Genomic DNA, 25,328 nt, shown 5'->3' on the forward strand with positions numbered 1-25,328 from the left:
TTTCTGTGTGTAAAACAAGGGATACTCACTGATAAACAGGTGGTATTCATTCAAATATACTGGTAAAGATTTACACGAAATGCTGGAATTATATACAGAAAACAGAACAACTTGCATACATAAGAGTAAAAGTAATGTATTTTCCAAACAACTTGCCCATTGTATTATGTATACATATTTTTTTCTTTTTTTTTAAGCCCACTTGTGTTCTTCCAGTTGAGCATATTTTTATTTATTCTTCTTCCATTATACCCTGTAAACATCTATATTTGTATCTAATAAATTTACTTTATTAGTTGCATGCTGTCACATGATTCAAAACTGCGCTGCGATATTGTGGACCTTTATTACACTCTTTATGGAACTCGTCGGCCTGTGTGCCTGCCCATACCTGAGCTTGCCTCGGTCCTCACAGTAAAGCCTGAAAAAAAAAGTAGTCCTGTTATGGAGAAAGAGGTAAAACCCATTTTCTGCCAATGCTTTTTATATTTTGTGTGGCTTGTATTATAAGGATATCTTGTTTCAAAATGAGCACTCTGTGTATCTTTTTTAAGATCATTAATTTGCCTGTTGTCAGTTCATTCAGTAAAATTCTGATACTAAGTATGGCTATTGTACTTTGAAATTGTGTTTGCCAATAAATTTACCTGTTGTTTGGTTACCATGGTGCACAGAATATATGGATGTTTAAACAGGTAAAACTACCAATACAGACTGTACCATTTGTGATGGGAGGTGTACTAGAAACGCCACACCCTACTGGAGTGAAACGCAAAAGTTCATCTCCTATGAGAGAAACAGAGGTATTGACAGATGATAATCTTGGATTGGTCACTGTAGAAATTGTTTCTGGAGAAGAAGGGAGCAAAGTTCGAGTAAAGGTAATAGTAAAAGATTCATGTATTTTCTTTTATTTAAAACATTAAGGACATATCTAAGCATTTCTTTCTTTTATCTAAAGCTTTATAAAGAAATTTAATTAAAATAATTTTATGGTTCTGCAAGAGTTGGGTAGCAACCTATCATGCAATGAACACTCCATTCCAGACCTCACATGCTAGCTTTTATGTTCCTATTGTAGGGATACAAATGTTATTTAGAAACCAGTTTAAAAAAAATGCTCATTGGGGGAACATGACGCTAAGTGCATGACAGCTATTTCCACATAAAAGCTTACAGTAAGTTATATAACCTTGTAAGGCATGTACTGCCTCACAAATTGTAAGATGAATCTTTGGTGAAACCATAGTGTCTTGCTAATTGTCACCCTACTGCATTATCATTTTTGCCTTATTGAAAAGCAACTTGATGCGTCTCAGTTATGATTTCTAAGCATCAAAGTATAGAGATGCGGAACTCTTTTTGAATAAGTTGCCTCTGCTCGATTATGTTCTCCATCTGGGTGACCAGGAAAAATTCACCCTGGGAGAAGATGTATAGTCCTTGGTAGTCACTTTGCATTTCTGTGAACTCTGAAGCAAACTTTCGGTTCTCTTTCGTACCTGTATGCAAACAGTTTCTTTTTTGGTGCATGTTTATGATGAATCTCTGTTTGCAAATTGTGAACGTATTTTGGCACTCTTTTAGCATTCCTATAGGCCTGTTGTTTGTTGCTGTAGCAAACTCGTTTAATTGCATGATTTCCACCATCATACAACTAATTACTACCCCACTAGCAGCAGGATAGTGTAACACTGGCACAATATGATAAGAGCAGCACTTATGTGCCACAATACAATCTGAACAGCGGCACAACTGTTAATGTCATTTGGTCTCCATACCACAGTCTTGCAGGATATTGGTACATCATCTGCTGAAATGGTCTACAGGGAAACACTATGGCTTCTGTCAGAATTTTTGACACTACGACAATTCCCCTCTGCACAGGAACTGCAGTTTCTACTGTAATAGGTGAAACATCTAATCTCCAAGCTTCACCCTACACTGACATCCCGCCACAGAGAAAGCAACGTTTTTCTCCATGAAGACTTACAAAAGTGTTCAGATATAATGTTGAAGAAAGATGTTATTCACACCCACTTCAATTGCCTTACACCTGCTCTTACCAAGTTTTAGCATGCAATGAGCATATTCTAAAAATCCTGTACAGCAGTGAACTGACACCCATGTTGCTTGAAAGGGTAAAACTGGTGTACCTTTTACCTGCTGGCAACCTGCCAGTTCAGTCCTATTCCCATTCACCTCCTTATGTAACGAGCGACATCATTGAACTGCAGACAGCAACAGTGGTAATGCCAACATCACCTAGCCAGGCCAGCCTTCAAGTTCCACAACTTCTGATGGGTGTTGGTGCAAGTGTTGGTGAACACATTGCATGTCATTGACTTGTGAGGCAGACTTTTAGTTTCCTTTGGTACATGTATGCAAACAGTCTCTTGTTTGGTGCGAGTTAATGACAAATCTATGTTGGCAGGTTTGAATAAATTTTGGTTCTCATTTAGCATTCTTATATATGTGCTGTTTATTATTGTAACATTACTCACATATGATCACAAAATTGAATATTTTAAGTACTTAATTGAGTGGTCTGTTCTTCTGCCATTCTTATTCACTTTTAAACATATCAAAATAGTTTGAAATCACAATAAGCATTGCCACAACCTCCGCTTCTGCAACCAACAGTGCTATCTTCACCACCAGCAAGTGAGAGAGAACAAAAACAACAATAATCTTTCATGAATCCAACATAATCCATATTTAAAAGTAATCATAATGCATATATGCTGGCATATACCAAATTCCCTGTGAGTGTGGGAAGACTTATATCGGACAAACAGTATGTACCATCGAAGATCGTTGCTGAGAACATCAAAGACACACTCGACTGAAATATCCAAATAAGTCGGCGGTAGCAGAGAACTGTTTGTCCGAGAAACACGAGATGGATTATGAGCGTACCAAGATCCTGGCTCAGACCTCTAAATATTGGGACAGCGTTATAAGGGAGGCTATCGAAATTCGCACCAGGGAAGATCTTATCAACCGTGATTGTGGCTACAATCTTAGCAAGGCTTGGGACATGGCATCAAATGTAATTAAGAAGACTCTCAGCAAGAAGTACGAACTGGCGGCCAGGGCGGATGTAGCAAGCACATCGATGCTATGACAGATTCCGACGCCCACGTCTTTGCGACCGCCGGCGCCCGGGCGCGGACGGCGAAGAGAGCGGCCCGCAGGGGGAGGGGATTTAAATCGGCCGCCTGCCCTCAGGAGCTCAGTTCGTCAGCGCACCTGATGATGGCGACATGCCTGATCACCGAAATATTGTGCCCGTTGAACACTATGAACCGGCAGTATACCTGTGGACAGTTCAAGCGTGAAATTTGTTGTTAACAATCCATTTCAATTTGAGGGTAACAGAGATATTTACAAATACAACACTAGAACAAAAAATAATCAGCACATTCCAGTCATTCATTAGTATGATTCATAGAACTGGCTAGATAACATCAGGTTTGTTAATAATCTATTCATCACTCATCTCTCCCTTTACAATCAGATATTACAGTCTAACACGTTTTTGCAATGACCCCAAATAAATGATAACATTGCACAAAATTAACAAAATTATTTTTACATTTAGTACACAACTTTATCCTCAGAATAAATCAGATATTTTTATGTTCAAGTATATATTTTGGTGTTATGTAACTTTGAAAATGTATTCCAAGCTTTAGGTAGTTGAATGGCTTTCATTGTTGTTATAAACTGTTTATCAGTTCTATTGTATTTTACGTATTATTTGCCTATATCTAATCCTCTTTTGTATCATAAACCAGAAAATTCCCTAGAAATTTATCTGAAAATGATTCCATGTTTAGAACTGACGTAGGAATAACAGCTGTCAATACAATGCATGTTTGATATTTCTATGAAACAACACTAATGAATAGTTTTCTTTGATACTTTGTTGTCTGTACCCTGAGAATAATTTTTTGAATCATAATACTAAACAGATGTCATGACAGTGTGTGGTAATTTTTATGTCACTGAAAGAGGAACTCTCCAATCTTGTATCTCTGTATGATGTAGTTTGTTGGCAGAAAGTAAGAGAAAATATTGCATGTAATTCATGTAGAAACTCATTTCACATTTTTCAGTTTGCAAAAATCCTGTATGGTATGACTGCAGCAATTCTTTTGAGCAGAATTCTTGAAGATTCAAATTGTTTATACAAGTACACTTGCATTTTGTGTGCCCATCTTTTAGTAGATCATCTCATGGTAAATTACAATTGAAACAATAAGGGCTGTTGACTTTAGGTAGTTAGAAAATAACTGATTTAACTTTGCCTGGCAAGCTCGAACTCACGTAGTTCAGCGGCCTCCTTCATTGGCTGTGGAATGTGTCCCAATATTAGTCAGCTGTGCCCAATAAATTATTTATGGTGCAACAGATGTTACCAGTGATGTGTGGTTGTTGGTACTGTCGCTGCTGTCATCATTGTCTTCTGTCTTACGATTGCTTTGATGCATTTGAGCCTCCTTACTGCAGTCAAGCTGTGGTCTTTCTCTGTAATTTGTGCCCTCACACTACAGTACATTACAACATTGATGACTCCTTAATGCCTCAGGACATGTTCTATAAAACAATCCTGTCTTTTAGTAAAATTGTACCATAAATTTCTTTTATTTCCTGTTTGATTTGGTATCCCCTCATTATTTATCTGATCTACTCATCTATTCATCAGCATTGTTGTGTAGCTCACATGTCAAAAGATTCTGTTCTCTTCTTGACTGAACTGTTGTATCACCTACATTTCCTTCTACACAATGCTACACTTCAAACAAATAACTTCAGAAAACCCCTCCTAACTCTTAAATTTATATTTGATATTAACAGATTTCTCATTTTCAGAACATTTCATTGCTGTTGCCAGTCTGCATTTTGTATCCTCTCTACCTCGGCCATCTTCAGGTGTTTTGCTGTGCCAATAACAAAACTTATCTACTCCTTTTAGTGACTTTATTTAATCTTTATTGATATTCATCTTACAATCCAGTTTTGTAAAATTGTGTTATAAACCTGTGGTAATATGCGGTCGATAGCAGCGCTTCTGTCGAATCTGACTGAAAAGTGGTTTCTGAAGTAGGCTACTTTAAATAATAGGATCTGCACCAGTTTGCAGTTCAAACACTTTAATTGAACTGTGATGTTGAATAACCTACACATTATGGTCAGATATTGTGTCATCAAACATAGTTTATGCACAGATGAAATTAATCACACACTGCACTTGGTTGATGTCCTATAATGACAGTAGTTTGAGAGCAGTAGACTAACATAGACATAATTGAACACAATAATTAACATGTAGTCAATAAATCATTAACATACTGCCTAATTACACTGTCCTTCCAAGTAGGTTGTAATATCATAGCGAATGCACTATGCACAGTAAGTATAATTTGAAAATAACACAGTTCACAGTCCATGACTATTGTCACAGTTTGCAGAATGCATTATTGAAGATTAACAAAGTTCATGGGATTAATTGAAAGTTCACAATCAGTCATTAAAAACAGTCACTGAATTACAGAATGATCTGGATGCAAAAGTTAGATAAAACTCTGCACCTTCTGCAGACTGACTAAAATTACTTCTGAAATTTTCCTTTTATAAGTTTGCAATAATTAAAATTACATTCAGCTATTGTTACTTGCTGTATTTCCATTTGTTACAGTTAAAGATTTCCATTTCTGAATAACTGAATAGTGAAATAAGATTTGTTTTGACTGTGGACTTTTAGATAAAATAATAATTTCCATTAAATTATGTTAGCTATCTTTGCGAAAATATGGAATTCTATTTCAGAAACAATGCTTTAACTGTGAATGCTAATTACTCTGTAACTAAATGTGTTCAAAAGTTACTATGATATTTTCAACACTAGGTATGTAATTGCTTCATTTGTGTTCATATATTTTTGATTTACTTTATCAGGATGTTTGTTATTGGGTGTGTGTTTACACATGAACAATGATAATGAAGTGTATGTTACTGGTATTCGTGATCATCACGGTTTTGGCAAAAGGAATGTAATAAATACTAAAGTTAAGTTAGAAAAGCCTGTGGCAATATTTGAGATTTTTGGTACTGTATGCATCATAAAAATAACACTGTCAAAGATAAAAATGGTGGTAGGAAGAAAAACATAACGGGGAGAAAGAATCCCATGTTGAGTTACAGTTTCAAGATGGCATCCATTCTGACCAAATGCTCTTGCAAGTCCTTTACCATCTGTGACAGAATTATAATGTGATTGGAAAACCACAAAATTTTAATTTCTTCTGCCTGAACTTTAATCCTCTCTCCAAATTTCTCCTTGGTTTCCTTTATTTCTTGCTCAGTCTACAGATTGGATAATATCAGCTATGCAGGCTATAACCCTGTCTCATTATCTTGTCAATTAGTGCTTCTCTTTCATGTTCTTTGACTTTGATAACTGCGATGGACTTGTCTACAGATCGTAGATAACCTTCTCCTTCCTGTATTTTATCCTTGCTACCCTCTGAACTTCAAAAAGTCATTCCAGTTAACACTGTTAAAAGCCGCCTACAAATGCTCTGAACTGAGGTTTACATTTTTTCAGTGTGTCTTGTATGATAAGCATTCCCTCACATTTTCCTACAATCCTCCAGAACCCAAACTGATCTTCTCTGGGGTCAGGTTTTACCAGTTTTTTCAGTCTTTTGTAAGTAATGTGTGTCATTATTTTGCAACCATAACTTATTAAACTGATGGTTTAGTAATATTCACAATGGTCAGCACCTGCTTTCTTTGAAACTGGAATTATTACATTCCTCTTGAAGTTTGATGATATTTCACCTTGCTTATATACACTCCTGGAAATGGAAAAAAGAACACATTGACACCGGTGTGTCAGACCCACCATACTTGCTCCGGACACTGCGAGAGGGCTGTACAAGCAATGATCACACGCACGGCACAGCGGACACACCAGGAACCGCGGTGTTGGCCGTCGAATGGCGCTAGCTGCGCAGCATTTGTGCACCGCCGCCGTCAGTGTCAGCCAGTTTGCCGTGGCATACGGAGCTCCATCGCAGTCTTTAACACTGGTAGCATGCCGCGACAGCGTGGACGCGAACCGTATGTGCAGTTGACGGACTTTGAGCGAGGGCGTATAGTGGGCATGCGGGAGGCCGGGTGGACGTACCGCCGAATTGCTCAACACGTGGGGCGTGAGGTCTCCACAGTACATCGATGTTGTCGCCAGTGGTCGGCGGAAGGTGCACGTGCCCGTCGACCTGGGACCGGACCGCAGCGACGCACGGATGCACGCCAAGACCGTAGGATCCTACGCAGTGCCGTAGGGGACCGCACCGCCACTTCCCAGCAAATTAGGGACACTGTTGTTCCTGGGGTATCAGCGAGGACCATTCGCAACCGTCTCCATGAAGCTGGGCTACGGTCCCGCACACCGTTAGGCCGTCTTCCGCTCACGCCCCAACATCGTGCAGCCCGCCTCCAGTGGTGTCGCGACAGGCGTGAATGGAGGGACGAATGGAGACGTGTCGTCTTCAGCGATGAGAGTCGCTTCTGCCTTGGTGCCAATGATGGTCGTATGCGTGTTTGGCGCCGTGCAGGTGAGCGCCACAATCAGGACTGCATACGACCGAGGCACACAGGGCCAACACCCGGCATCATGGTGTGGGGAGCGATCTCCTACACTGGCCGTACACCACTGGTGATCGTCGAGGGGACACTGAAAGTGCACGGTACATCCAAACCGTCATCGAACCCATCGTTCTACCATTCCTAGACCGGCAAGGGAACTTGCTGTTCCAACAGGACAATGCACGTCCGCATGTATCCCGTGCCACCCAACGTGCTCTAGAAGGTGTAAGTCAACTACCCTGGGCAGCAAGATCTCCGGATCTGTCTCCCATTGAGCATGTTTGGGACTGGATGAAGCGTCGTCTCACGCGGTCTGCACGTCCAGCACGAACGCTGGTCCAACTGAGGCGCCAGGTGGAAATGGCATGGCAAGCCGTTCCACAGGACTACATCCAGCATCTCTACGATCGTCTCCATGGGAGAATAGCAGCCTGCATTGCTGCGAAAGGTGGATATACACTGTACTAGTGCCGACATTGTGCATGCTCTGTTGCCTGTGTCTATGTGCCTGTGGTTCTGTCAGTGTGATCATGTGATGTATCTGACCCCAGGAATGTGTCCATAAAGTTTCCCCTTCCTGGGACAATGAATTCACGGTGTTCTTATTTCAATTTCCAGGAGTGTATTTTGCATACTAGGTGGATTATTGGATTATTTTTACCAGGAATCTTACTGATTCTGAGACAATGTCTTCTGTTCTAGGTGCTTTTTTTTTCAGCTTAAAACTTAAGTGCTCTGTTAAATTCTTCTCATAACATCGGATCTCTTATCTCACCTTAATTTACTTTCTTTTTTGTTTACATAATGTTGTCTTCAAGTTCATTTCCTTTGTGTAGCTCTTCTACATGTTCATTATTTCCACTTTCATTCTTCACTTCTTCACTGCTACTGCCTTGCCATCTGCCCTCTTAATGTTCATACAGATACATCTTTTTCCCCAAAATTTTCTTTAATTTTCCTGCAGGCAGCATCTAACTTCCCTTGGGTCATTCATTGTTCTACAAATTTGTATCTCTTTGCTAGCCTTAACTGCTGTGCAATTTTGTAGTTCCTGCCAATCTCTTCTTTTAGATGTCTTTATTCCCATTTCTTGCTTCATATGCTGTGTTTTTGTATTTCTACTTTTTTTACTTAAATTCAGTTCACCATGTGTTATCTAAGATTTTTACTAGCTGTTGTCCTTTTACATATTTGATTCTCTGCAACCTTCACTATTTCATCCCTCAAATCCACCCATCTGTCTTGCATTGTTCTCCTGTTCCTTGTTCTAGTAAATCATTGTCTAATGCTTAAACTGAACTGCATACAACTTCTGTTCTTTTAACTTATCTGGATCCCATCTCCCCAATTTCCTAACTTTCTGAAACTTCTTCAGTTTCAATCTGCAGTTCATAACCAATAAACTATGGTCATAGTCCACATTTACCAGTGGAAATGCTCTGTACTGTAGATGTTGTATTGAATCCTCTGTCTTACTCTTTTATAATCTGTCGGAAATCTTTTGGTATATCCAACCTTTTCTTCATAGACAATCTTCTTTCATAATTCTTCAACCCAGTCTTAATCATGATTAAACTGTGCTATGTGCAAAATTCTACCAGGCACTTTCCCTTTTCATTTGTTTACCCTGTTCTCAGACTTCAAAAAGAATTTAGTAATTCCAGTTTCAAAGAAAGCAGGTGATGACAGGTGTGAATATTACCAAACTGTCAATTTAGTAAATCACAGTTGCAAAATACTAACATGAATTCTTTAAAGAAAAATGGAAAAACTGGCAGAAACCAAGCTTGGGTGATATCAGTTTGTATTCCAGAGAAATGTAGGAACACATAAGGCAATACTTATACACATAAGGAAATAATTATCTTAGAAAATACTAATGCAAATTCTTTACAGACGAATGGAAAAACTGGTAGAAGCTGACCTCAAGGAAGATCAGTTTGGATTCCGTAGAAATATTGGAACACTTCAGGCAATACTGACCCTATGACTTAGCTTAGAGCTAGATTAAGGAAAGGCAAACCTACATTTCTAGCATTTGTAAACTTAGAGTAAGCTTTTGACAACGTTGACTGGCATACTCTATTTCAAATTCTGAAGGTGGCAGGGGTAAAATACAGGGAGCAAAAGGCTATTTACAATTTGCACAGAAACCAGATGGCAGTTATAAGAGTCGAGGGACACGAAAGGGAAGCAGTGGTTGGGAAGGGAGTGAGACAGAGTTGTAGCCTCTCCCCGATGTTATTCAATCTGTATATTGAGCAAGCAGTGAAGGAAACAAAAGAAAAATTTGGAGTAGGTATTAAAATCCATGGAGAAGAAATAAAAACTTTGAGGTCCGCCGATGACATTGTAATTCTGTCAGAGACAGCAAAGGACTTGGAAGATCAGTTGAACGGAATGGGTAGTGTCTTGAAAGGAGGATATAAGATGAACATAAACAAAAGCAAAATGAGGGTAATCGAATGTAGTCGAATTAAGTCGGGTGATGCTGAGAAAATTAGATTAGGAAATGAGACACTTAAATTAGTAAATGAGTTTTGCTATTTGGGGAGCAAAATAACTGATGATGGTCGACGTAGAGAGGATATAAAATGTAGACTGGCAATGGCAAGGAAAGCGTTTCTGAAGAAGTGAAATTAGTTAACATCGAGTATAGATTTAAGTGTCAGGAAGCCGTTTCTGAAAGTATTTGTATGGAGTGTAGCCATGTATGGAAGTTAAACATGGACAATAAATAGTTTGGATAAGAAGAGAATAGAAGCTTTTGAAATGTGGTGCTACAGAAGAATGCTGAAGATTAGATGGGTAGATCACATAACTAATGAAGAGGTATTGAATAGGATTGGGGAGAAGAGAAGTTTGTGGCACAACTTGACTAGAAGAAGGGACCGGTTGGTAGGACATGTTCTGAGGCCTCAAGGGATCACCAATTTAGTATTGGAGGGCAGCGTGGAAGGTAAAAATCGCAGAGGGAGACCAAGAGATGAATACACTAAGCAGATTCAGAAGGATGTAGGTTGCAGTAGTTACTAGGAGATGAAGAAGCTTGCACAGGATAGAGTAGCACGGAGAGCTACATCAAACCAGTCTCAGGACTGAAGACCACAACAACAACAACAGAAGATAGGTCAAGAAAAGGTAATCTGACATCTCTAGCATTTGTAGGCTCAGTGAAAGGTTGTTGAATGGAATACTCTTTTTGAAATTCTGAAGATAGCAGGGATAAAATACAGTGAGTGAAAGACTATTTACAACTTTTACAGAAACCAGACAGCAATTATGAGAATCGAGGGATGTGAAGGGGAAGCAATGGTTGAGAAGGGGGGTGAGACACGGTTGTAGCCTAGCATTGATGTATATTGAGGAAGCAGTGAAGGAAAGAAAAGAAGAATTTGAAGTAGGAATTTTAAAGTTTAGGGAGAAGAAATAAAAATTTTGAGGTTAGCCAATGACATTGTAATTCTGTCAGACACAGCAAAGGACTTGGAAGAGCAGTTGAACAGAATGGACACTGTTTTGAAAGGAGGATGTAAGATGAAAATCAACAAAAGTGAAACAATGGTAATGGAATGTGGTCGAATCAAATCAGGTGATGCTGAGGGAATTAGATTAGGAGACAAGACACTTGAAGTAGTAGATGATTTTTGTTAATTGGGCAGAAAAACAACTGATGATGGCCAAAGTAGAGAGGATATAAAATGTAGACTGGCAATGGCAAGAAAAATAGATACAAGTTTTAGGAAGTCTTTTCTGAAAGTATTTATATGGAGCGCAGCCATGCATGGAAGTGAAACATGAATGATAAACAGCTTACACAAAAGAAAAATAGTAGCTTTCGAAATGTAGCGCTACAGAAGAATGCTGAAGATGAGGTGGGTAGGCCACATAACTAATGGGGAGGTAGTAAACAGGATTGCGGAGAAAAGAAATTTGTGGCACAACCTGACTAGGAGGAGGAATTAGTTCATAGGACACATTCTGAGAAATCAAGGGATCATCAATTTAGTATTAGAGGAAAGTGTGGGGGGTAAAAATTGTAGAGGGAGGCCAAGAGATGAATACAGTAAGCAGATTCAGAAGGATGTAAGTTGCATAGTTATTCAGAGATGGAGAGACTTGCACACGATAGAGTAACATGCAGAGCTGCACCAAACCAGTCATCAGAGTGAAGCCCATAACACTCACCCTAGTCCATGTTCTCCTCCTATTTTTACCTTTCTACTATTGAATTCCAATTGCTCATCACAGATTTTCATCTCCTTTAATGATCTGAATATTTTGTATCATAATACATTCTTTCAACCTTTTCATCATCTGCAGAGGTAGTATTATGTGAACCTATTACTGTGGTAGTCATTGGCTTTGTATCTATCTCTGCTACCATAATGCCCCCACTATGCTGTTAATAGTAGGTCGTACACATTAATATTTATTTTTCCAATTATTTGACTTACTCCTGTTTGATTTTGTGTGGGTAAATCTGTACTCGTGTGTCCTTAAGTCTTGTTGTTCCTGCCAACACACTCTGGTAATTCTCATTATATCAAACTTCACCTTATCTGTTTCTGTTTTTAAATTTTGTAACCTTCCTAACCAATTAAGGGAGCTAACTTTCTCCCCAATAATACCCAAAACATCAAATCTTTTCTTCCTGATGACAACATGTTTTTGAGTTGTCCATGCTTGAAGATCAGAATGAAGACTATTTTCCTGCAGAACATTTTATCCAGAAGGATACCATCATCATTAAACCATGCAGAGATATGTGTTATAAGAAAATAGAATAGCTGTAGTTTCCACTACTTTCACCCATTCACAGCAACAACATTGCAAGGTCATGTTGTCCGAATATTACAAGGCCCTACATCAGTCAATTATCCAGAGTGTTGCGCCTACAGCTACTGAAAAGTCTGCTGTCCCTATTCAGGAACCACATGTTAGCCAGGCCTCTCAACAGATATCCATCTGGTGTGGTTGCATCTATGGTACTGTTATTTGTTTTAGTGAGGCATGCAGTCCATCCGATCATGGTGAGAAATCATAAAATATCACGTATACTTTTACTGTAGAATACTATTGTGGGTTAATAATAGCATCAAATGTGACCTATTTAGCTCAGTAAATAATATAATGACTATAAATAACCATTTTCCACATAGCCTAACCACCTCACTGTTGCTATAGTTGTGGTAAGTTATAATATATCCACATATGAGATGAAGTTAGTCACCATTAGATATGTATAACAACACCAAGTGTGGCTACATTGAGTGTTTGTAAAGTATTTATAAAAAAATTTGTTGGAATAAGCCTTCCAAAATGTTTTGTACAGTTATATTTTTTCTGTGTTCTTACTTTCAAACATTCACTTCAGATTTGTGCATAACACCAAACAAAACAGACGTATGATGTTACTTTGTTAGCAGCCTGTGCAAGAAGTTTTATAAGGAAGCACTGCCCCTCCTGTACAATTTTCAACCCCCCTCCCCCCCCCCCTTTCCAGATACTTCTCTCTGTTACCAAATTAACTATTCCGTGATGCTTCAGGGTGTGCCCTATCAATGAAGCCATTCTTTTAGTCAAGTTTGAAAGCTTCTGTTCTCTTTCTGTCCGTACTGTTTATTATCCATGTTTCACTTCCACATACCTCAACAACATAGAAAAATACGGTGGAACCTTGCATGACGAGCATAATTTGTTCCAGAATCTTACACATAGTGTGAAGCAGTCGCTAAGTGAAACAGTTTATCCCATGTAAATTAACATAAAATACAATAATGTGGTCCACGTGGGCAAAGTACTGAAAGTTTTATCTTATTTATGACATTCATTCAAAGAAAGTTATACATACATTATCATGTACTTTATTATTATAATGTACTTGCTGCTTTGCTGTTACTGCCTCCTCTTGCTCCTGCTCCTCCCACCCTCCTCCCCCCTGAAGAACTCCTGTCCACAACTTGCTGCTGTGAAACACATTGGAACGCCATAAGCTATTCAGTGGTCATTTCTTGGCTGTGATCTTCCACAAGATCATCAGTATCCTTGTTATCCACTTGTAGTCCAGTGCTCATGGCCAAAGACACAATCTTGTTGACTACAGGCTCCACAGGTACTGACTCAAATGCCCCAGAGTCATATTTGACAACACACTCGGCCAAAGCTTCTTCCAAGCAGAAGTGAGAGTTCTCTTGGTAAACCCTTTCCATGCCTTTTCAATCATCTTGATGCGGACAACAAAGTTGAAGTGATACTTCCAAAACTCTCTGAGAGTGAGATTGGTAGCTCAGTCAACTCAAAGCAATGCTCAAAGAGAGCTTTGGTGTAGAGCTTCTTAAAGTTAGAAATAATATGCTGGTCCTTAGGCTGGAATAATGGAATGGTTTTGGGAGGCTGAAATTCGATCTTGATGAATTGAAATTCTACAATGAGGTGGTCATATAGACCTGGAGAATGGGCAGGAGTGTTGTCCATAACAAGCAAGACATGGAGTGGCAGACCCATCTCCATCAAATATTTTTTTGCCAAAGAACCACTTCATTGATCCAATCACAAAAAAGATCCCGTGTCCCCCAGCCCTTGTTGATGGGCCTCCACATCACGTTTAACCTGCTCTTCTGGCCTTTATGCTTCTTGGAGGGTCATGGAGTTTTTGACTGGTAAACAAGCAGTGCTTTCATGCACTTGAATTGCCACAGAATAGGAGTGTGACACAGCCTTTCATTGGCTTGTGACTGGACAACGCATTCTCCTCTGCTGTTACGAAGGTACGCTTCGGCATCTTTTACCGGTATAGACCTGTCTCATCACAATTAAAAACTACCAGAATCTACAAGCATCTTGAAGGTGCTGATGAAGTTCTCTGCTCCATTTGTGTTGGACATGGCTGCTTTGTCATGCCTCTCAATGCTGTGGATGCCGGTTCTTCTTTTCAACTTCTCGAACCACCCACGACCTCACTTAAACACACACTTCATCCACTGATGATCCAGGTGTCTTCTTAAAAGTGTTGGCAAAAATCATTCTCGCCTTCTCACAAATGATGTTTTCATTAATAGTGTCACCTTGCAATTGTCCATATAAAGAGCAACCTTTCGACATCATCCAGAGTACAGAACCGGTGTTTAGATACTCTTGTCACTCCCTTTGAAACATCTGTCTCCTTAATCTTGTCCTTGTTCTTGAAGATAATTCAAATAGTTGATGAAGACAGATTGTATGTGCAATGCTCACACCACATATGTGTTTTTCAATTATTTCTCTTTCAATTCTAAGGTCATTGTCTTTCTCTTATGGTTATCTTCTGGCTTTATCTTCAGGGACATTTCTATGAAGGTTATTAAAATTTGAACACAAGAAAAAACAGGGTGTGTAAGCACAAGTTTAGAAAAATGTGTGATGACAAGCTGCACTAACATGGTAGCAGAAACTGTGCTATACCCAGATTGCAGTACATGCTAAAGACATTGTACGATGCTGCTGCCGATAATGAAAGGTGTTCATATTGTTGAATGTTTCCCCTGCCACATGCGAACGGCTGGTGACGTAACACTAAATTATTGCCACTCATTATGCAAAACATCGATTGTTAAGTGAGTCTCTTTTTTTTTTTTCAATTTGTTTTGGCTGTTACGCGAACTGCGCATTATGGGAGGTGCTCATTAAGCGAAGCTCCACTGTACTGTCAGAAAAGACACTTACATTTATATTTTTTAGAAAATATGTTCTTGCTATTGCCACGCTGCATTTTACATCCTCATTACTTCTGTGGTCAGTTATTTTGCTGCCCAAATAGCAAAACTCACCCATCAATTCTGCATCTAATTCCCCATCATCATCTGACTTTATTTAGCTACTCTCTAAACACTCTTATTTTATTTTTATTCATCTTATAACCTCTTTCCAAGGCTCTACCCAGTATGTTCAACTGAGCTTTCAAGTGCTTTTGTATCTCAGCCAGAAGTATGTTATCAGAAAATTGCTAAGTTTTTGTTTCTTCTCTGAACTGTAATTCATTTTTCAAATCTCTCCTACTGTTGTGCTTGAATAGATTTCAGAAAATAATGGTTAAGCAATGTATAATAATCTTTTTTTATTCTCTTTCATTCATTCATTCAGAGTGTTTGTTTTTAGTTTATGGGTCCTCAGCAAGTCATTCATTCTTTGTGTTCCATAGAGCCCATTACAAAGGAGAACCTCCAGAGATGTGGAACTTGTCAGGGTATACATGAACAGAAGACAAGAAATTTATGTACAGGAATACCCCACACTTATGTAATAGGTGGGATGGTGGGATGTAAATGGGGGTCCAATTTTGCATATAAATACATACAAATTATGTTCGGTTGGGACCAGATACCAAAGAAAACAGTATACTGTAAAAGAAAAATGTTTAATAAAAAGTTCAACATTACAACAAATTATATTACAGTGCAGTATTATACATTGCAACAATATAAAATGAATTTATTATGCACTTGAAAGATCAGTTGAAGATACTGGGTAGTGCCTTCCAAAGAGGTTATAAGATGAATATAAATGAAATAAGAGTATAAAAGTGTAGGTCCATAAAATCTAAGTCTCATCTGATGAGAATTTTGTTTTCTTTCCATGCAAAATTTCCTCATGGCATGCTAACAAATATTTTTATTCCCCATTTTTAGCAGAAATTTGCTTTTCATTGGAGTCTATTTTGTTTAAAATTTGTAACCTATTTGCAATTTAACTGAGGCCCCTTGTCAAGTTTGCAACCATCATTTGATCTTATGATTATTGAACTGGGTCTAAAGTAGTAGATTGTTTAGTGTATTGCCATTGCTCATGCATTTCCATAAGCTTATCAATTGTCAACTGCCGATTATGTGATTCCAGCAGTTCTTGAACGTCATCACCGTACTCTAAATTTGTCTCTGCAAGATTGACCACTTCTTCAATCACATTATAAATTTGGATTTGGTGCTGATTTCCCCTGATTTTCAGTGGTGAAAAAATGTGTACACAGTTTTTTACAGTCACTATTTAAAGTTATTTGTGAAATTTCATTCCAAGATTTCCAATAATTCTCAGAGTGTCTACAATATTGAATTGCTTCCAAAAGCCTTTAACACAGAGCTCATTGTTTTATCTCAAAGCTACATATAGATGTTCAAACCATCATCTGTAGTAAACTGTAAATGTTATAATGACTCCCTGATCCATCGTTTGAAGCAAGCTGGTTGTATCGTTGTTGTTGTGGTCTTCAGTCCTGAGACTGGTTTGATGCAGCTCTCCATGCTACTCTATCCTGTGCAAGCTTCTTCATCTCCCAGTAACTACTGCAACCTACATCCTTCTGAGTCTGCTTAGTGTATTCATCTCTTAGTCTCCCTCTACGATTTTTACCCTCCACGCTGCCCTCCAATACTAAATTGGTGATCCCTTGATGCCTCAGAACATGTCCTACCAACCAATCCCTTCTAGTCAAGTTGTGCCACAAACTTCTCTTCTCCCCAGTCCTGTTCAGTACCTCCTCATTAGTTATGTGATATACCCATCTAATCTTCAGCATTCTTCTGTAGCACCACATTTTGAAAGCTTCTATTCTCTTCTTGTCCAAACTAATTATCGTCCATGTTTAACTTCCATACATGGCTACACTCCATACAAATACTTTCAGAAACGGCTTCCTGACACTTAAATCTATACTCGATGTTAACAAATATCGCTTCTTCAGAAACGCCTTTCTTGCCATTGCCAGTCTACATTTTATATCCTCTCTACGTCGACCATCATCAGTTATTTTGCTCCCCAAATAGCAAAACTGATTTACTACTTTAAGTGTCTCATTTCCTAATCTAATTCTCTGAGCATCACCCAACTTGATTAGACTACATTCCATTATCCTCGTTTTGCTTTTGTTGGTGTTCATCTTATATCCTCCTTTCAAGACACTACCCATTCCGTTCAACTGCTCATCCAAGTCTGTTGCTGTCTCTGACAGAATTACAGTCTCATCGGCGAACCTCAAAGTTTTTATTTCTTCTACATGGATTTTAATACCTACTCCGAATTTTTCTCTTGTTTCCTTTACTGCTTGCTCAATATACAGATTGAATAACATCGGGGATAGGCCACAACCCTTCCCAACCACTGCTTCCCTTTCATGTCCCTCAACTCTTATAACTGCCATCTGGTTTCTGTACGAATTGTAAATAGCCATTCTCTCCCTGTATTTTACCCCAGCCACCTACAGAATTTGAAAGAGAGTATGCCAGTCAACATTGTCAAAAGCTTTCTCTAAGTCTACAAGTGCTAGAAACGTAGGTTTGCCTTTCCTTAATCTAGCTTCTAATATAAGTCGTAGGGTCAGTATTGCCTCATGTGTTCCAATATTTCTATGGAATCCTAACTGATCTTCCCCGAGGTTGGTTTCTACTAGTTTTTCCATTCGTCTGTAAAGAATTCGCATTACTATTTTACAGCCGTGACTTATTAAACTGATAGTTCAATAATTTTCGCATCTGTCAACACCTGCTTTCTTTGGGATTGGGATTATTACAATCTTCTTGAAGTCTGAGGGTATTTTGACTGTCTCATATATCTTGCTCACCAGATGGTAGAGTTTTGTCAGGACTGGCTCTCCCAAGGCTGTCAGTAGTTCTAATGGAATGTTGTCTACACCCGGGGGCCTTGTTTCAACTCACATCTTTCAGTGCTCTGTCAAACTCTTCACGCAGTATCCTATCTCCCATTTCATCTTCATCTACATCCTATTCCATTGTATCAAGGGACAAAAATACAACTTTCATACATGGGTCAAAATTAGATTAACGGGAAGATGACCTGATGTTTTGTTGTGTAGCAGCATCATTTTACATGGGATTTGTTTTAATTGGCAATAATGTTTGTCTTCCGATATGAGGTAATGATGAAACCAATGCTCAGAAGGAGAAGCTGTACCCAAGACCTAGTCTTTGACTTCCATTTCTGGGTGTAAGCTTCTCTTTCTGATCATTCATTTGGACATCCCTTCATATGTGAAGTTGAAAGTTATTGCCAATTAAAACAAATCCCATTTAAAGTAATGCTATTAATCAACAATGCACCGTATCATCCTCCCGTTACTCTAATTTTGACCTATGTGTAAAAGTTGTATTTTTGCTACCGGATACAACCTGCTTGCTGAGGCCAGATTGTGAGCACCTGCACATAATGAGAGAAGCATTCTGGGTGGTGGGGGTAAGGAGGAGGTAGTGGCAGGGAGGGGAAGGGACGGAATGGTAGGGGTGGGGGACTGTAAAGTGCTGCTTATGGGGGGTGGGGGACTGTAAAGTGCTGCTTATGGGAGTGTACAGGGACAAGGTGGAGAGAGGATAGGGCAGCTAGGTGCAGCGGGGAGTTAGACGGAGGGCAGGGCAACTCAGATTTAGATGTATTTTTTAAAGCTCTTGGATTTTCTGAGTGATAAACTAAGAGGGGTTTTGATATACAATCACTAGCTGCATTCTCACCATCCATCGCTCTCAGCTAGCTTTAAAATCTGGAAAGTTTTTCTCTTCAGGCATGATAAAAGTTCTTTTAGGCAGCTTCTTCCAGAACAGACAAGTTTCATCTAAGTTGAATATGGTTTGGTTCATATAGCCACTTTCTTCTGTCACTGCTGTGAGTTTTTCTAGGTATAGCAATGCAGTCTGTTTATCAGCACTGGCCACCTCTCTACCTTCTGTGATGCTGTGCCAGTTATGATGACTTTTGAACTGGCTAAACCAATGATTACTAGCTTTAAGTACAGGGTGTACATAAAGTCCGGGAACACTTTCAATTATTTATTGCACAAGAACCAAACATTGTACACATATCATACATTTTCAGGAGAAACCCTGAAAGTTTTTTCTTTTTTTGTATACCGCCATAGTGTAGTTTGGTAATTTGCCGATAGTCAGCGCTAGTTGCAAACATGGTGAGTTCAGGTGTGGAGTGAGCTTTCTGTGTGTTGGAGTTCAACAAAAACAGGTGTGCTCCAGCTGTTCAACAGATGTTAGGAACCAAGTACGATAGGAAGCCACCAACAAGGAAGGCCATTTACCACCAGCACAACAAATTTGTTATGATTGGTTGCTTGTGCCTGACAAAGAAAAATGGACATCCCAGTGTGAGTGAAATGAATGTGGAGCACGTAAGAGAGACATTCATAAGGAGTCCAAAGAAATCAGTGTGTTGTGCATCCTGCAAACTCAAAATGGCTCCAATGATAGTGTGGAAAGTCCTACAACAGAAGCTGTCTATGAAACCATTCAAATTGCAGCTTGTGCAGAAGCTCAGTGATGACGACAAAGACAAGTGTCTTGTGTTTTGTTTGTAGTTGCAGCAACTGAATAGGGATGGTGATGGCATTGTTGATCACTTAATTTTTAGCGACAAAGCCACTTTTCACATTAATGGGAATGTGAACAGGCTTAATTGTCAAATCTGGGGTACAAAGCATCCACATGAATCCATTAAATTTGAGTGTGATTCCCCAAAGGTAAATATTTTTCTTGCCTTGTCACGTCGATAACTGTACGGGCCATTCTTATTCGCCAAGAGCACTGTCACTGGATATTCCTACTTAGACCGAGCAAGGTGGCGCAGTGGTTAGCACACTGGACTCGCATTCGGGAGGACGACAGTTCAATCCCGTCTCCGGCCATCCTGATTTAGGTTTTCCGTGATTTCCCTAAATCGCTTCAGGCAAATGCCGGGATGGTTCCTTTGAAAGGGCACGGCCGATTTCCTTCCCCATCCTTTCCTCACCCGAGCTTGCACTCCGTCTCTAATGACCTCGTTGTCGACGGGACATTAAACACTAATCTCCTCCTCCTCCTCCTCCTACTTAGACATGTTGCAGCAATGGCTGATGCCTCAAATGCAATCGGACTCTTCGTTCATCTTTCAGCAGGATGGGGCTCAACCTAATTTTCATTATGAAGGTCATGGGTACCTGAACACAGAGTTGTCGCGTCAATGGATCGGCCGTGCTACATAAGGGGACAGCTGTTTCATTAAATGGCCATCACAATCACCAGTTCTCACTCCGTGTGACTTTTTTCTGTGGGGACACATTAAAAAACTGGTGCATGTACCGCCTCCACCACATGATTTTGCAGAGCTCCGGGGGAGAGTACAGGAAGCGACTGCCAGAGTCAATGATGCCATGCTGGGACAGGTATGGCAAGAACTCGATTATCGTATTGACGTCTGCCGGGTCACTCATGGTTCACATATCAAATGTTTGTAAAAAAAACTTTGAGTTTCTCTTCAAAATGCAATATGTGTGTCATCTGTACAATGTTTTGTTCTTGCACAATAAATAATTGAAAGTGTTCCTGGACATCTTTGGCTGCCTTCTCAGCTTCTTCTTTCAGTCCCTCAAAAATGAGCTTACTGTGAGAACACACCATATTCTGATCAGGACACTTTTTCATTCTTACTTGATTATCACACCATAATTTTAACATTGTTTCCATTTGCATGATAATAACATGACATTTATGAATGATACTTGAATTCCAAGATTGAGCAATTTTCACAGCTTTGAGAGTCTTTTCATTGCCTTTTATAACTGTTCTGATTTTTGATTCCAGGAGATCAAACTTCTTTGTCAATTCACAGATTTTAATTTTTGCATCAAATTCTTTGATAATATTAAGTTTACATTCCAAAGAGAGTGATTTTCTTTTCTTGTTTGAGGCAAATGAATTGATTCGCTTAGTTTGAATGACATAGAACCTATCAATGACACCAGTTCCGTAGATAAGATGAGTCTGCTCAAAGCATGTCTGAACCTGTCGTAAACTGATCACTTTGTGGCCGGAGTGGGGGAATAGAGGTGTGCGACACTCAAACATGTGAATCACATAATTCCGGATTTGTGTAAAATAGGGTAGCGTGAGTCAGTGTTTAGTACTATGCTGTTCATGCTTATGCTATCTAAATTTAACCGAATAAATTAGAAATAAATCTCCTGCTTCTTCTATTGTATTACGCTGCCCAGCAAAAGAAATTAAGCACCCAGAAGACATGGTCAACATAACTTCATACACATACACACCATCAGTGGGTGTGTAAATGATTTAGAGTTGCAATTCTCAGTGAAAAGTAGAACGGCTACCAGAGTACATTACTGTTGTTCATGTTTAGTGTTGTTACTAGGCTTTGTAGGACATAAGAGGCACGAATGGCGTCAGATCTGGAGTGATCGCTGTGAAGGATATAGAAATGCTGTGTACTCGTGTGAGACAGAGTTATCAGCACCTGACAGTATTTGAAAGAGGCCTTGGGTCTCCATTTGGCTGGCTGATCGAATTATGCAATATCCAGATTTGTGGGGCATTCAGATGTGACAGTGGCCTGATGGTGAAATGCATGGAAACAACGGAGCAGGCATACTCATTGTCAAATTTCTGTTCTATCATGTTTGACCATTCCAAGGGAGGATCGCTGTATTGCACACCAAGAACTTCGAAACCCGTTCGACATATGCCTGCCATCAAGAACAAGAAATGGACTCCCCATAACGTTCTTTGTCATCCGGTACCATTGGTCAGAGTCTAGAAAAAGCATGATTAGGTTATTATTGTCCCATGGATAAGCTTCCAATAACACAACAGAAATGGCTGTGTTTGGGGTGGTGCTTTGACAGGAAGGCATGAACTATTGATGAATGAAGTCAATATCATTCAGTGGGGAATCACAGTTCTGCACTAGCCAGATGACCGTTGCCAACAAGTATGGCAGTGAACTGAGGAGAGGTCCTATTCTTCAAATGTTTTTGAGAGGCACAGCAGTGTTACTCTTGGTGTCCTTGTGTGGGGAGCCATCGAGTAGACTTCAGATCATGGCTAGTGGCCATTGAGAGAACTCTGACAGCACAATGCTGTGCCACGGGCACGCTGGCTCCTCATGTGTTGCCTCTTATGTGACAGTACCGTAGTGCCATTTTCCAACAGTACAATGCATGTCTCCACAAGGACCGTGTCTCCATAAACTACCTCCATGTGGAAGTGCTCCCATCGCTGGCAAAATTCCCAGGCCGGTCCCCAGTAGAGCACGTGTGGGACCAGATCAGTCGTCATCTCCATCCCAATACCATCATTCAGGATTCTAGGCCACCTTGCCTCAGGGCAGGATACAACAGCTTTATGATACCCTTCCCAACTGAATCAGTGAATGTATCCAGGCAAGAGGGTTCGGAACATTACAGTGATAATGGGCTCATATTGCCAAGTTCTCTGTAAATTTGGCTCAATATTATGATCATTGAAATAAAATCAAAAACCTTATCAACTCTTGAACTCTCGAAGTTTCATTTTGTTACCTGCTCCCCTTCTGGGTGCATCAATATTTTTTGTCAGGCAATGTATATAGCTGGAGTTTATCTGCTATTAGTAGCTTCATATTTACTTGATTACAATGGTACTCTTGAAAGAAAATATACACCTACACCTACATCTGCAAATACAGTCATATTCACAGCACATTACTACTTATCATAGAGGTTCACAGTGAATACTGCTACTTGCTGTGTAGCTAAAAGAATTTTTAAACCTCTGAATTTAAATATTAAAATAATTTGTAGAAAAGAGTTGCCAATGTAATACGTTTTTAATTGGTAGAGATTCGCAGTTTATTGCTTCATGTTTGACAGGAGGTTCTTGAATACTTTCCCAAAAGTACGTAATTCCATCCTGAACCTAGACAAAGAAGTGAAGTCTACATGAAAATTATTTTTGTCTTTTATTGTGACTTTATGTATCACAGTTCAGCTGAAACTGATTTTTGTCATCTGCGGCAAAAACCATTAAGGAGTAAGTTATTGGAAAGTGAGTGCAAGAATTCCAAGATTTTTTTTAAAAAAAGCTTTTGCATGTTGTATGGTTATCTATTTCACACACTATTTGTAGTGCTCATTTTTGCTGAGTAAACACTTCATTTACTGTAGGTACGCTGCCCAAGAACATTATTCCATAAGATATGTGACTCCCATTATGTGATTGTTTTTATTACTTTGTTTATTTCTGAAATACCACTTTATCTTTGAGCAGGAGTCAACACCAGTACCAAATGCTCCAGTACCTGGTACATCTAGAGCATCAGTGCCAGCACCAGGGCAAGATTCAGTCCAAGAAGGAGAAGTGAAAACAGAATATTTCTCAGATAACTCACAATCTCTTCCTGGCATCATGGGAACCCAAGGACCAGTTGGATTTGAACCAGGGATGTTCCGGAAGGAAGGAACAGAAGGTGAAAGCAAGCATCATAAATCGGATGCTGTGTCTAAGGTATGTGCCAGCTATTCTACATGTATGTAAAACTGTCATGAGAGAGAGGAGCTCACATTGGTTTGATAAATGCAACAATATGTTTTAGAAAACAGTCTGGTTTTTGATAAATTGTAATTGAAAAATACTAAAGTGCCCAAGTATTACTGGTAATAGGCAGAGGAATTGTGGAGGAGAAAATAGATTAACAGAACTTCTGAGGGGAACTTAAAAAGTGTCTAAGGAAAACACTGATAGGATTGATGTGTTAAGTTCACATCCATAACTTAGAGCGTACCTACAATTTGAGCTGGAAGGGAGAGGGAGGCCCGCAACTCATATTACAGTGCTTGCAATTAAAACTGCAACACCATGAAGGTGACACGCAAGAAACATCATATTGGCATGAAGTATACCACATGGTTGCATGTTGTTTGGTAGTGCTTTATGCCTCCTGTCAGAAATAAAAACTTTTCTCAGCATATGATGGATTTGACAGTAGTAGGGTCATGGCTTATCAGCACTGTGGTTAAAATTATATCATTGCTGCTTGCATTGGGAAGGCTGCCAGACTATCACACACATATGGAATCCAGTGGATTCAGGAGGGCCATACTCAATGGCAACCTGAATCTCAATTGCTGCACACAGCTAGTTCTCAACAGGGCAGATTTGTCCACTTGGCTGTGCAGGATCTTACAGCCACAATACATTCCTTGATTTAGGAAATGGCGTCATTTTGCAGCAAGACAAGTATCTACATGAACAGTGTGGTGAAACCTGGAGCACCAGGGATTGTCAGCATGGCTACCATCCTCACAGCTTTCCTTGGTGCACCAACAACAGCCAGTGACAGACTGGACACGTCTAGTCCAATGCCATCATTTCTGACAAGCCTGGGTCAGTGTGCATCATCATGATGGGCATATCGCTGTGTGTAAGTCCTGAGGAGAAGGAATGTTGCCAGGTTGCATGCATCATCATCATATGAGCTTAGCACATGGCCTGATGGCATGGGTTGCCATTTGGCACATAATATGATCACCTTTGATTACATAGCTGGTAACTTGGGCAGCAGGCACTCAATGCGAGTGTAGGGTGTTGTACATGGGTAGACTATTAGAACAGCCTAGGAGAGATGGAAGGAACATCAGTGACACACCAATCTAAAACAATGAAATAGGTCATCAGCCGTGTAGTGCCTTGAATATAATCAAGAAATACTGTACGACAAGATCAGCATTGTGGTGCAGATGACAAGTTTCAGGGACACTGTAATTAATGAGTCTGTCAGAACAAAGGCATCAGAAAACCTAATAAATAGGACAAAGGTTTCAAATTAACAAAGGCAGTCCAGGCAGTGAGTACACTTAAAAGCAAAACTGGCAG

The 25,328-nt window shown here is 39.6% G+C and overlaps 1 protein-coding gene across 1 annotated transcript in view; it reads left to right on the forward strand.

Annotated features, from left to right (window-relative positions):
* LOC126188974 (transcription initiation factor TFIID subunit 2) overlaps positions 1 to 25,328 on the forward strand; it is a 125,320-nt gene that overhangs the window by 97,041 nt on the left and 2,951 nt on the right. Inside the window, exons 16-18 of the mRNA XM_049930751.1 lie at positions 297 to 456; positions 696 to 881; positions 23,724 to 23,960. Coding sequence (XP_049786708.1) covers positions 297 to 456; positions 696 to 881; positions 23,724 to 23,960 — 583 coding nt within the window. The remainder of the gene's footprint in view (positions 1 to 296; positions 457 to 695; positions 882 to 23,723; positions 23,961 to 25,328) is intronic.

This window comes from Schistocerca cancellata, chromosome 1, assembly GCF_023864275.1.
Source record: "Schistocerca cancellata isolate TAMUIC-IGC-003103 chromosome 1, iqSchCanc2.1, whole genome shotgun sequence".
Classification (NCBI taxonomy): Eukaryota; Metazoa; Arthropoda; class Insecta; order Orthoptera; family Acrididae; genus Schistocerca; species Schistocerca cancellata.